The sequence below is a fragment of the Coenobita brevimanus genome, chromosome 65, assembly GCF_032717465.1.
Source record: "Coenobita brevimanus isolate Jiangsu-jjx chromosome 65, ASM3271746v2, whole genome shotgun sequence".
Classification (NCBI taxonomy): Eukaryota; Metazoa; Arthropoda; class Malacostraca; order Decapoda; family Coenobitidae; genus Coenobita; species Coenobita brevimanus.
The window spans coordinates 52,736,815-52,750,607 of record NC_137018.1 but is presented as its reverse complement, the minus strand read 5'-3'; the positions used below and the strand labels follow the sequence as shown (position 1 = coordinate 52,750,607).

The 13,793-nt window shown below is 44.3% G+C and overlaps 1 protein-coding gene across 1 annotated transcript in view; it reads left to right on the top strand.

The window, feature by feature from the left end:
• nkd (NKD inhibitor of WNT signaling pathway naked cuticle) overlaps nucleotides 1-13,228 on the top strand; it is an 89,327-nt gene extending 76,099 nt beyond the window's left edge. The window contains exons 2-4 of the mRNA XM_080276413.1: nucleotides 3,303-3,478; nucleotides 10,892-10,993; nucleotides 12,005-13,228. Of these exons, the coding sequence (XP_080132539.1) occupies nucleotides 3,303-3,478; nucleotides 10,892-10,993; nucleotides 12,005-13,228 (1,502 nt within the window). The remainder of the gene's footprint in view (nucleotides 1-3,302; nucleotides 3,479-10,891; nucleotides 10,994-12,004) is intronic.
• Nucleotides 13,229-13,793: the final 565 nt, after the last annotated feature.

Sequence of the window (13,793 nt, the reverse complement as noted above, 5' to 3'; positions counted from 1 at the left end):
CTTTCATTCTTTGATTCATTTTCTTTCTTACTTTCGTTCCCTCTTTCTTTCTCTCTTCTATCTTTTTATCTGTCGTCCTCTCCTCTCTTTCTTTCTCCCTCTTCATTCTTTCATTTATTTATTTCTTTATTTATTTACCCCCAAGATGATAAACGCATCTCTAAGAAGGTCACAAGACTTAAAGATCAAACTGAGCGTCTTGGGTCAATGGCAGCGGCGCCTTGACCTCAACGTGACCCCGCATCGATGTCTTGGCTCATGACCTGGGTCGTCTTGGCCACGGGACCTCACTCTTGCTTTATTCTTATTTTTTCCTACCGGTATTTTTTTTTTTTTTATCTATCCTTTTTATTATTTTATTCAGTTTTTATTGTTTTTGTCTTCTATTTTTTTTATTTTTGGGTTAAATATTATCTTTATTAACCCCTTCTCTACTGTGCGGCTCCTCTAAGTTGGGTGGAATGAAAGAAGCAAAATTATAATACGAATAAGAATAATTGTAATAATAATAATAATAGTCTTCCAGTTATTAGTTTATTTAGTGTTGTCTGTGGAGAGTTGTCACCTGCACCTACCCCTTCCCCCCGACTACTCTAGCCTCTCTCTCTCTCTCTCTCTCTCTGGCTCTTCTGCAGTGAAATACGGTACCGGAAGTGTTGTGTATTAGATTTTTTTACTTATTCTTTATTTCATTTTTTTTTTTTCGGGGGGAGGGGGGGGTCCAGTGATGATTAAATTTTCAGGTGTTTGGTAGAGTAAAAAAGAATGATCATTTAAGGTTCATGGGTTGAGAAAGCTCCCTAACACCTTTTCCTAAGCGATTTTTTTTTGTCAGGTCCACCATCTCTCCTCTTCTGTGTTAAATGAATCCTTCCAGTATTGCCATCTGCATAAGTAACGTACAGAATGATATTAACCAACCATATCCTAGACTAAATCGCTTAGGAAGAGGTGTTAGGGAGCTTCCTTTACGAGATACGAGCCTGGGAGGTTTTGTGATAAGTAAAAATCGTCTGGTAAAGATTATCAGTCGTCACCCGAGAGAGAGAGAGAGAGAGAGAGAGAGAGAGAATTCTTTTGAGGTAGGTGGTCAAACGGAGATCTGCTTACCCGGTGTGTGTGTCCTCCCGGCGCGTCACAGTGTTGATATCTAATTAATCAAGGAGTTGGGATGGCCGCTCAGGTGTGCCGTGTGAGGTCAGGTGTATGGTGGGAGATGCACCTGAGTGGAATCCAATCTCCGGGCGCCCCACGGTCAACAAATACCTGCTGGCGTTAATTGACCTTGAAGGGGCGAAGGTCAGGTCACGCAGTTTGTGGCGACTGGTCACGCGGAAAACTACCACCATCACCACCACAATCACCATCACCACCACAACCACCATCACCACCACAACCACCATCACCACCACCGCCACCAATCACCATCATAGTCACCATCACCACCATCACCACACACCCACCCATCACCACCATCACCCTAACCCAACCCATCTCATCCCATCCCATCCCATCCCATCCCACCCCAGCTAATCCCGGGTTTTATTCAGGACGTAGTGTATCCATCGAATGAAAGGATGGTGCCGACATGACGAGGACCACTGGAGCGAATCTTAACTCCTTCCTACCGGGAATTAATTTTATGGCCTTGTGTGTGTGTGTGTGTGTGTGTGTGTGTGTGTGTGTGTGTGTGTGTGTGTGTGTGTGATAGTCTTTGTTAGTAGTTGGGATATCAGATGTTTTTCCTCATGTCCCTTATCTTAGAAGTAGGTTCTGTTTTTGTTCCTTCTTATTCTTCTTCCTCCTTCTCCTCTTCCTCCTCTTCCTCTTCCTCACGGACGAAAATAGAGGCTTTCTGTAACTTCATCACTCTGTCTCTTCAGTCCAATTATATCCTTTTATTCCTGTCAGACGATTTTTTCAGCTCAGGGGAGAGTGTCTGGTCATGGGGGGGTTAATGAAGGCCGTATATAGCCCCTTGAGGGTGGAAAATCCCTGAGTAAAATAATCTGGAGAAGCAAAAAGAAAATAAAGGAGATATGGCGAAAGAATGATTATATGGAATTTGTGGTTTTTGTTTAGATTGCTTGTGTTACGTTTTGCTTGTGTTGTTGCTTAGTTTTGCTTGGGTTACATGTTTATTGCGTGTACTTGTTGCATCTGATGTTACCTGTGTTACCTGTTGCTTATGTTTGTTACTTATTCTCTTACCTATTATTACGTATGTTACATGTCGCATGTGTTACCTGTTGCTTGTGTTACTTATTACTTGTGTTACTTGTTGCTTCTGTTGTTACTTATTATTATTGTTTTGTTACTTGCGTTACTTATTACTTGTACTTGTTGCTTGTGTTACTTATTACTTATGTTACTTGTTGCGTGTGTTACTTAAAATGTGGCACTTGTTGCTTCTTATGTTACTTATTACTTGCGTGGTTACTTGTGTTACTTGCTTGTTTTTTCTTGTTACGTGTTAAAAAGGAAGTCAGGTAACGAAAAACGCCAGGTAAGGTTTGTTATCTTATCATTATCGTTTCCTATATCACCTGCGTTGATAATTATCGAGCGTAGAATCAGTGAGTCATTGCTAGTTATAGAGGGGGAGTTGATTGCGTATTGCCCTGGTGATTGATTGGTTGATTATGTGGCGCCCGTTATTAATATTCTCTCTCTGTTTATGTCTGTCTGTCTTCCCTTTTTTTTTAAGCAAGGAAGAAGGAACCAAAGGCCAGGAGTCCGCAAACCGTTCCTTCCAAGAAAAAAAAAAAACACAAAGTCAAATTCAAGATCTGTGTCTGTCTGTTATTATCCATCCATCTATTTATGTATGTCTGTTTATCTGTCAGTCTGCCTAATATCTATCTGTGTCTGTCTTTATCCATCCATGTATCTATTATCTCTATATGTCTATCTGTCTGTTTACCTAATATCTATCTGTCTATATGTCTGTCTGTCGTCTCTACCTAATATCTATCTATCTTTCTGTCTCTCCATCCATTTATCTGTTATCTATCAATGTCTATCTGTGTCTGTCTCTCTCTATATCTATCTGTTAGGCTGATCTCTGTTTATTCATGTCTGTCTGTCTATCTGTCTATCTCAGTGATAGTTAAGATAATGATAAAATACTAATGAATGTCCAAAAATGATAAACAGAGAAACGAAAGACAATAAACAAACAAGTAAACAGCCAAAAAATAAACAAATAAATAAATAAAAACATAACTAACTAACTGAATAAATAAATGAATAATAATAATAATAATAATAATAATAATAATGATAAACTTCTTCCCCCCCAGTGATTGCCCAGGAGGAGGGCTGTGGGCGCTCCGACACCGAAACCCTTGTACGGGCGTGTGAAGATGAGCTGCTCCTCACGCCCACGCCCACGCCCACCCCACACCCACACCCACACCCGCAGCCAATCCCCCACCCTCGCCCCAGACCTCACTTAACGACTGGCACTTATGTCGAGGTGAGTAGTAGTAGTAATAGTAGTAGTAGCAGTAGTAGTAGTAGCAGCAGTAGTAGTGGTAGGAGTAGTAGTGGTAGCAGTAATAGTTGTAGTTGTAGTATCAGTTGTAGTAGTAGTAGTAGCAGTGGTAGTAGTAGTAGTAGTAGCAGCAGTAGTAGTAGTAGCAGTAGTAGTAGTAGTGGTGGTGGTGGTGGTAGTAGTAGTAGTAGTAGGAAATAACTGAATAACTGGGTCAAGTATTAGGATAACTGGAGAGAGAGAGAGAGAGAGAGAGAGAGAGGTGGTGGTGTTGGGGAGGTGGGTAGGCAGTGAAAGTACGCCTGACAGCCTCCCCCCCCCCCTCTCTCTCTCTCTCTCTCTCTCTCTCTCATGTAGACTGTATATAAGTTCTGTTTTTTGTTGTTCTCAGCGACTACGTGGAGAGAGAGAGAGAATATTATAAATCTAAAGAATAAGCTACATTATTTTCTATCACACACCCCAGTTTTATCACCCAGCCTTTACGTGACTGATGGAGAAAAAAGAAAGAAAATAAAAAATATATATATCACCTTTTTATAACCAGGTGTGTAAATATATCGTTTTTTGAGTCTTCATTATAAAGCTATTTTGTTTCTTGCTCACCTGTCTCATCCTCGCTCTCCCTCTCTATCTCTCTCTCCTTCCGTCTTCCACCTGCCCCCCTCCCTCCAGTCTGTCTCTCCAATGCATATCCATCCTTTCATTGGATTCACTTCTTCGATTTGTCTCTCCCCCATGTTAATATCATCACACCTGCCTTAGCCACAAATTAACCGGATCTTTCTCTCATATTTTGTTTTTCCCTTCCCTCTTTCATCTCTTTCTCGTGCTCTGTCTCCAGTCTCTCTTGTGAATATCGTCTCTTCATTTGATTTCTGTCTCTTAAGATATACTGTCACCTCTTCCATTTTCTTCCTTGTCCTAAGCACAGACTAAGAAAAAAAAACTCTTTCTTTTCCCCATTTTCTTGCTTATTCGTCTTATTGTTAATGCTTTTCCTTGTCTCTCTTCCTACAGTCTTTATCTTCCTCCTAACCTAACCGCACCCTGATCAAAGCTCCCTCCCTTATGTCACCCTTCTCTCCCTGCACGTCACGTCCCACTTTCACCCCACACCCTCCCCCTTGCCCATCTTATGACCCGTCCTTCCCTTCCTCCCCCTTGACCCTCCCCATCCCTCTCCCCCTGCCTACCACCTCCACACTTTCACCCCACACCCATGCTACCCCTTCGTTCTTCACCTTCACCTCTACACTTTCACCCCCTGGTCCTCCCTTCCCTTTCCTCCCCTTGCCTCTCCCACCCTTCCTCCCCTTCTCTCTCTGCCTACCCCCTCCACACTTTCACCCCACACCCACACCTCTATAATAGGCTCCTTGACAGAGAAAATATAAACTCATTGATCAGTGTGTTCAGCTTGGGGCATCGATTCGCTGTCATATGAACTTCCTCTGCCTTCAGTTTTTTTTTTCTCTCTCTCTTTTTTTCTTTCTGTCTCTATTTTTCTCTCTTTTTTCTCTAACTCTTTTTTCTCTCTTAACACTTCCACTACTCCTCAACGTCCCCCCTTCTCCTCCCTTGCTCTGAGCTTAGGAAAGTGGTGTGACATAGGGAGAATACTGTAAAAACCAACACTTCTTCCTTCCCCCTAAGGGAGATTAAGTAAGCCTAGCGGTGTCGAGAAGATACTGTAGCTGATTCAAGTCTTTCGCCCTCTTCTCCCTTAACGAGGGTGAAAATGTCTTAGGGGTGAATTTGAGCCCCTCCCTCGCTCTCCCTTAAGTAGGACAGACTGGCAGGTAATATAATGCTGGTTTCTCCCTCTTAACAGAAAAATTATTAATGACAGGGAGATTATTACACAAAAATCTCCCTAAGTTGAATTTTGTTTAGACTGATGAGAAGGGAAAGTATGGATCAAAAATTATCATTGCTTTGGAGGAGTTAGTGGTACCTGTAAGTGGCAAACTGGATAAAGTGGTCTCCCTAAGCTTAAAAATGTGGTCCCCTTAAGGTTAAAAATATGGTCCCCTTAAACTGAATAAAGTGGTCCCCTCAAGCTAAAAAAGTGGTCCCCATAAGCTTAAAAAAGTGGTCCCTCTAAGCTTAAAAAGTGATACCCTTAAGCTGCATAAAGTGGTCCCTCTAAGCTTAAAAAGTGATCCCCTAAAGCTTAAAAATTGGTCCCCTTAAGCTGAATAAAGTGGCCCCCTTAAGCTTAAAACAAGTGGTTTGGGGTTGGAAGAAGGTGATACACGAGTTAGTCTTTGCGTTGGAGGGGGTTAATGGAGACTGTTCCTTGACCCCATTACTTCGAGGTCTTTCCCAAGCAGAATATAATCGTCTGGCGAAAGGAAGAATAAAATGAAGACTTTATCACACCTAAAGGGGCTCGAAATCATATGCAGATCCTGAACGCCTGTCTAAAAATGGCGAGACGGGGATAATATTGCGTGATTCTTGTGGCCGTGTGAAAATGCTTGGAAATTTGTGTTTGTTTTGAACTTGAAGATTTACCGGACAGCCACTGAATGCGTGTGATAGTGGGGGATGTGTCAGGTTGGTGGTGGTGGTGTGGTGTGTGAGGGTGGTGGTTTGGTGGTGGTGGTGTGTGAGGGAGGAGTGTGTTGAGTGACAAGCACATGAGTACGTTTATCGCGGGTGGAGTGTGTGTGTGTGTGTGTGTGTGTGTGGCGGGGTGGGTGGTGGAGGGGTGAGGCTAGGGTGCGTGGTGAGGTGAGGAAGAAGTGAGACAGGCGGAGGGGAATGGTCGGGTGAGGGAGCAGGGAGATGAAGAGTAAGGGGTGATGGAGGGGTAGGGGGTGAAGTGGGGTGAGAGACAGAGCGGTGACGGATGGGGTGAGAAAGAGGGATGAGGGGAGGGAGTGTGGGGTGAGAGACAGGGGTGAGAGGTAAGACAGGCAGAGGGGAGAGGACTGGGATGAGACAGACAGAGGGGTGAAGTGGTGTGTGGGGCGGGGGTGAGACAGACAGAGGGGTGGCGGGGGTGAGACAGACCGGGGGGTGAGTGGCGTGTGGGGCGGGGGTGAGACAGAGGGAGGGGTGAGGGGTGGCGGCCTGTGGTATCGTGGCAGTGTCGGTGGGTCATTCATGCTGCGAGATAAGTGAGGTGGCCGCGATGATCGAGTCATTAGTGGGGCGATAGTGGCAGATACCGCTGACGAGGGGCGCCGCTGGTGTGTGGGGGGCCAGTGACGTGGGGAGGCCTGCGACGTGGAAAGGGCAGCGACGTGGGGTGAGGGCTGACAATCGTAGGGCTGATGGGGTTTTAGGGCTGGCTGCAACTCGAGGTCTGGCTGGGCTGATGACAGTAAAGACTTTTCCTGCCTTTAATACCAACATAAGCTTAATTCCTACCACATTCCTTTCTGCTACCTGACCGACTCACCTGTCCTACCACTACCTGTCTTCACGTGTCCTACCAGCATGTCCAACCATTAAATCCTACCACAGTATACCTACCTCCCTTCCTCAAATGTTCTACCACTGTGTCCTACCATTAACTTCCTCAAGCTCACTTGTCTACCATTCTGTCCTACTTCTACCTACCTCCATTGCACCTTTCCTACCACAGTGCGTCCCCCGCCTACCACCGCACACCGCATTTTAGCGTGAGTGGCGTGCGCGACATTCCTGGCCAGCGTGACGTCTAGGGTACGGGGTTGCGTAAGTGTGAGCCGACCTGACGGGCCTCCTCACTCACGCTCACACACACACACATTCACGCCCCTAGTCTAGCAGGCGAAGGTGGATTATTAGCACGTCTTCATTAGCAGTCTTTTTTCCTTAGCACTATTAGCTCAAACTTCGTAGCGCTTTTTTGCTTAGCACTTCTTTAGCACCTTTTACTTAGCACTTCTTTAGCACCTTTTACTTAGCACTTCCAGACGCCTTCCTTTGAGCATCTAAACACTTCATTATATCTTTGTTGGGTTGCACTTCATTAGCACCTCGTAGTACTCCTTGACCTCATCCTTGGTACTTCTTGACCTCTTCACGGCGCTGTCAACACTGCCCCCTGCTTACATACTTGCACGGGTGGACGCTGAGACAAATATTTCCTTCGTATACGTACTGGTAACTTCTTTATTTCATTTATTTATTTAGATTTAGGTTATGTCCTCGGAATTCTTGACTGTTTATGTATTTACTTTGCGTTCGTTTTTGCTTAAGTCGGTAGTAGGATATAGAAGAATTATCGCCAGTTGAAGTTGCGTTGATTTTAAGTTGATTTGCAAGTTTCCTCCAGTTTACAATATTGGTTCTAAGGAAAACGCTAATTATGTAAACACAACACTGACATAACGAGGAAGAACTGTAAACACACTGCAGTAAACACAAAATATTTACAACAATTTTTTAACGTAAATGTAGCGAAAACTTAGATTGCTCATTCGCTAATTTCCCTCGTCTATTCAGGGCAGTGTTACCAAATAAATACTCAAAGACGCAGAATTTTGGTATATACTCCCTCCCCCTCTCTTTCTTTCTCTCTCTCTCTCTCTCTCTCTCGTAAATGCGCGTTGAAAATGGACCGCGAATGGCAAAGTGCTCTCGAAATTTATGGGACTTGTATGCGATGGACAGAAAATAATAAATTCTCAAGTTTAACGCTTTAGCCACTCAGTATCACAGCGGTATTATATGGGGGTGGGGGTGGGGATGTAACGGAGGCGGCAGTGGGCCCAGAGAGAGCTCCGATTTCGCTCCAGTTGATGGCCGTGTTTTTGTGGCATGGGAGATTTCGTCGCTTATCTTCCTCGGTGATTTATTTTGCAGACATACATCCGCCTGTATGCTAGTAATTTAAATTGATGGTGATAAAAAAAAGTATACATAACATGCAAAAGAAGGGGAGATTGGTTTTATTTTTATGAAAAGGAAGAAGGAACCAAAGGCCAGGAGCCCGCAAGATTATTCCCTCTAAAGATCACGGAGCCAAATTCAAGATCCGTTCATTTCGAGTAAAATAAATCCCTAGAGGGTGAAACGCTGCGGCATCTATAGCTACAAGAATATGGCTGAACCTCTCCACTAAAATTCCACATTATTTTGATTATTTAGGGATATAAACAGCGTACAAGGGAATGTAAGTGTATCTTGCTAAAGGAAGAAGTGCTACGAAAATACGATTGGGAACTGAACCATTTCAAATTCCCGCCTTTATCTAAACTAACCGCGCTTCAAAAATAACGTACAAGGGAATTTAAAAGTGTAACGCGCAAAATAGATCACTAAAGGAAGAAGTGCTATTGTTACAGAATATATAGCTACGAGAATCCGAAAGTAAACCCCGTCATTTGAAATTTCCCGCCATTATATAACCAGCCCGCGCGCCCCACCCGTCAGTCAGTATTTGAGGGTGGTCTTGTGAGCCGCGGACAGCCCAAAATTGACCTTAATCACCCGTGCAGTTAGAGCCACTTTATCCTCAGCGGGGAGTCTCTTGTGTGTGCTCGCCTTGTGTCCTATTCATGAAAGCTCTGGTTATTCTAACTGGCTTTTGATGTTTCGTATAGTCTGTCTTCCTTAGCGATCGTACTACACTTTAAACTTCTGTATTTCGTAGTGCTTCTTCTTTTGCGAGTTATTCTGCACATTGTGTTTGTTATTGATGCAGACTGGCAGGATGAGAACAATGTAAATAGTATACTGTACAAGAGGGTGCTAACCCTCCTTTGCCATTTATAATACGGGCCAGTCAGTCGTCTTCATTCACTGTATTTATCATTTTTCACTGTAGTTTCATCGTGACCTGCTCGGTGGCTGTGTGAGTGAACCTACCATCAAGACGCCATCTGTGTGCACAATAATAATATAACAGAAAGTCGTATTTTTTCTTTTTGCCTAAATATTCACCGTAGTTTCATCACGCAGAGCTTTGGTGGCTGTGTGAGTGAACATAATGCTGCTAACAACCCGTCTTTTACACAGCCTGCGTGTAGGAGGGTTTATACATGCGGTGGTAGTGTATCCAGTTGTGGGTAATGATGGTGGCGTCCTACAGGCTCTTGGGGAAGGATGGCGGGGAATTGAGCAGACGGGGAGTTGGGACAGGACCACTTTGGCTGCGACAGGGGAGGCGAAGCAAGCGGATTGTCAGGAGAGGCTAGACTAGTTCCATTTTCTAGTAGGCGAAGAAAGCTCCCTAGCACTTCTTCCTCGCTTGCTTTATTTCTGCTTATGGGATGTTACTGATGCCTTGAATCTTGTATATACTTATATCCTTTTTGAAAAAGGTGAATGGCGAGCAAAGTATTATGTAAGTGTACGGTTTTCAGTCGTAGTCTTTTTCGGCTCCTCTGAAGGGATTGGAGTAGTATGCATATTAGTTCTGTAGGTTTTGTATATTCTTAAAATTCTTATGAAAAAATAAACGAGAATATCAACGTTACCGTAATATATGCAGGTCAAAATGATAACGCATAGGTACAGTACTTCAAGACTTCTAAATTCGCGATAAAACGGCTCGGGGATCCAGAGAAGGATGTTGAGGAAGAACGGAGAGAAGTGGGACAAACGTAATGGCGGTGGAGGACTGTGGAAGGATACTTAGGAAGGACAGGAGGAGGGGTAGACGAGAAGATTGGAGGGTGGAGGCCGGGCAGGGGGAGGGGGGTGGAGGTATAGGCAAGACGGAATTAGAAGTCGATGCGAAACCATTAAAAGGTAGTAGAGAGAGGCTAACATTTCCGGTGGTAAGGAAACAAATAATGGTTAATATATATATAAAAAAAAAAAAATGCTGACGAGCGTGATTGGTAGAGAAGTTTGTTGTTGGTTACATATGTTTAAGCCACGTCTTAAACTCGTAAGAAGTAAAATTAGGAAAATTAATCTTACAGCCTATCTCACGGTGCTTTTATTTCTCATGTAGGTTTAAAATTCATACTTCACTTTACGTATGGCACGGCAGTATTCACGTTGCTGACCCTACGTTCATATCTTGTGCTCATGAACATAAAATAATCCGTATAATCAGAATGTATATGAGACGATGCAATGTTCTGAGGAATTATATGGAAGAAAATATTTTAAGGATCCATATTGCAGTAGATTTAGAGCGGAAGTAGTGATGTAAATGTCAAGACTGCTGCCATGACTACATTCTTTGTGTATAGAAGTTAACTGGTCATCTACGGTACATAAAGGAAATAGGTGTAGTGTGAGCAGACCAAGGAGTTTAGTGTCATGTGTTTATGGAAGATACAGTTAATCTCATTTTTTTTATCCAGTTTATTGAAAAAGGTACTAAAATTAATAAATGTGTAGACCCCATTACTAAAATTTTTATGTGCATTATATAAAATGTACTAAAGTTATTAACTCAAATGTGCAGACCAAAGTACTAAACAGGTGCCCATTACACAGGAGGTGTCGTGTGATGTGAGTGTGGCGGCGGGCGAGGCGGACAGGCAAGAGTTCTCCTTTACCCTGTATGACTTCGATGGCCACGGCAAAGTCACTAAGGATGTAAGTTTGGATTCCTCAGGTTTATTTCCAGAGAGAGTGGGAAGGGAGTTGATCTGGGGTTTATTTTTGAGAGGGGGGAGTTGGACTGGGGTTTATTTTAGAGAGGAACTGATCTGTCTCTATTTATAGCCAGACGCCATTATCCCATAAAGGGGTGGCCTTTTGTCTTTGAGTTTGTGGTTTTACAGGAAAGGGCACTAACCCTCCGCCAACCCACTTTTTGACAGGGAACATGCGAGAGTTAGGTATAGGGTTACCACCCAGTGTTGTAAATGGTTTTCTGGCATACAGGAAACCAGTAGGCCTGTCACTCAATGTAAGGCCATCCAAAAATGAAAGAAGGGTAGTAAAAAGTGATAGTAAAGATGGGAGAAATAGGAAGAGAGGAGGGCAGACACCGAAAAAGAATGATAAAGGTTAAGCATGAAGTAGGCAGCACTACATCAAGTGAGTGGATGATGGCTGCCACCATGTACCACAAAGGAACTGATCTGAGGTTCATTTTAGGGACTTGATTTGAGGTTTATTCATAGAGGAGGGATGAGTTGATATGGGGTTTATTTTTAGAGGAGTTGGTCAGTGGTTCAGTTCCAAAGTGGAGAAAAGTTGATCTGGGGTTTACTTTAGAGAGGAGAGTTGGTGAGAGAGTTGTTTTTAGAGAGAGAGAAACGAGTTTGTTTGACTGTACTTATTAGCAGATGATGAGTTACTCTGTTTTGTATGGTTGAGTATGAATAAACAGTACCAATGTTCTTTAAGCTACTTACTGAAATCATGCAGCTTTTAATTTGAATCAGACTGTAACTGACATATTCTAACGATACTGTTAGTTTAGTAATTGTGAAGGTTTAGCAAGCAGTAATGGTAGTAGGCATCAACAGTTGTGAACTGTAGCAGACAGTAACAGTGTTGTATTGTTTTTGGTAAAGGTAGTATGAATGACTACATTAGATTTAACCATGATAGTGAATACAAATAAAACCACATCTGACATGCTCTCATTCACCGCAGGACATCGCTGGCCTGGTGCGAACTATCTATGATGCAGTTGGATCCTCCCTTTCCCTTCCACCCAGCGGTTCCCGTACCATCCGTGTCAAACTCACAGTGGCCCCAGAGAACAGTCGTGGTCGCCAACAAGACAGCCAACAACAGGAACAGGAACAGGACATCAGTGAGTCCAAGAAGACAGAAGAGGAGGGTGAGGGTTGCCACCACTCTGGAAATCGGAACCAACGGAGACGGCGGGCACGAAGACGCTCCACATCACTCCAGCGACATGAACTGCTGCAGATTATCCAAGCTAATATGGAGAAAAACAACCTTTTCTACACACCTCTGCATCGCCGCCACGACCACCATCACCATGACCACCACCACAACCGAAGGCGGAGGCGGCACGGCTGTAGCTGTGATGCACATAGCGGGTCACCGCCGGACCCAGCTGAGGTAAAAGCCCGGCTGATGGAGACAGACTGCCCCTGTCGCCACAATCACTACCACAACCATAGCCATAGTCACAACTACACACACGGCATGCCCACCAGTGCCCGGTCCACTGGGTGCTGCCGCCACAACAGGTCACACTCCCACGACTTATCCCGGGACTCCCCACATGTATTTCGGTACCACCTGCTGGACAAAACTTTCCAACCACTCCCACCTTCCAACACTCCAGACCAGCCACCCTCCCCCCCAGCCCTCCACATGACCCACCCGCATCCTCACCAACACCACCTGCCTCGTCACTATCACCATCACCACTACCGCTCCAGATCCTTTGATGGAGGAGATACCCAAGGGTCTTCACCTCGTGGCAGGGGTGACAGAGTGTCCCGCAGGCAACAACAGGGGCAAACACAGAGTCTCAGACAAACAAAGGAACCACAGCAAACTTCACCACAGACACAGCCATCACCGACCAAGCAAGAACCAGAGCAAGGAGGAGGGGAAGTTTCACCTCATCACAATAAACACCGCCACAGAGAAGCTGACCATGCGAGAGCCATGGCGCAGGTGGTAGCATGGCTGGAGAGAGGCTCCTTGCTTGACTCTCCACACTCTCCGACTTCCCCTGAATGTGGCATTGGAGGTGGGATTGGTGTGGGTGGTGGAGTGGGAGGTGGTGGTGGTGGTGTAGGAGCATGCAGAGATCAGACCCATCATGTCCATCAACACATCCACCACCACTACCACCATTATGCGGAAAAACAGCCACCCCCTTTACTCATCTGAGACAACCTTCACTGCACTCCTCCTGCCATCACCATTAACTTCACTGTCTCTTGGTAGAAGCGATGGCATGGCTGTGGGTGCAGACTCATTGTAAAACACCACTTTGATGGATGCTTTACAGACAAGGAAAGAAACTGGTGGGACATAGCATAGTGTAGGTGAAAAACTTTTAGAAACTGTTCTTGTTAATCTCCAGTGCAGTTCCGTGGTGCCAGTAACGTGGTCGTGTCAAAGGTGTACAAATGACAAAGTTATTTTACATAACTGAACCCCGTAAGACAATGTTTAGGCTATATGGGCTTGAAGAACGTCGTATCAGTTTACCTCTCAAGATGTTACAAATCCTGAATGTTATGCTTACAGTCAGAATGTCACAATGAAGAACATTATGCTGACATTGGTGCATTAATAACCAGTCTCAAATGGACTGTTAATGATGTGGGTGATGATAGTACTCTTGATGTAAAATACTCGATAAATGTATTCAGTAACTTCTAACCAGCCAGTCTGAAGAGAAAGAGGTCAGCATATATTTACAGTTGGTGCAGCAGTGAGGTATAGAGTG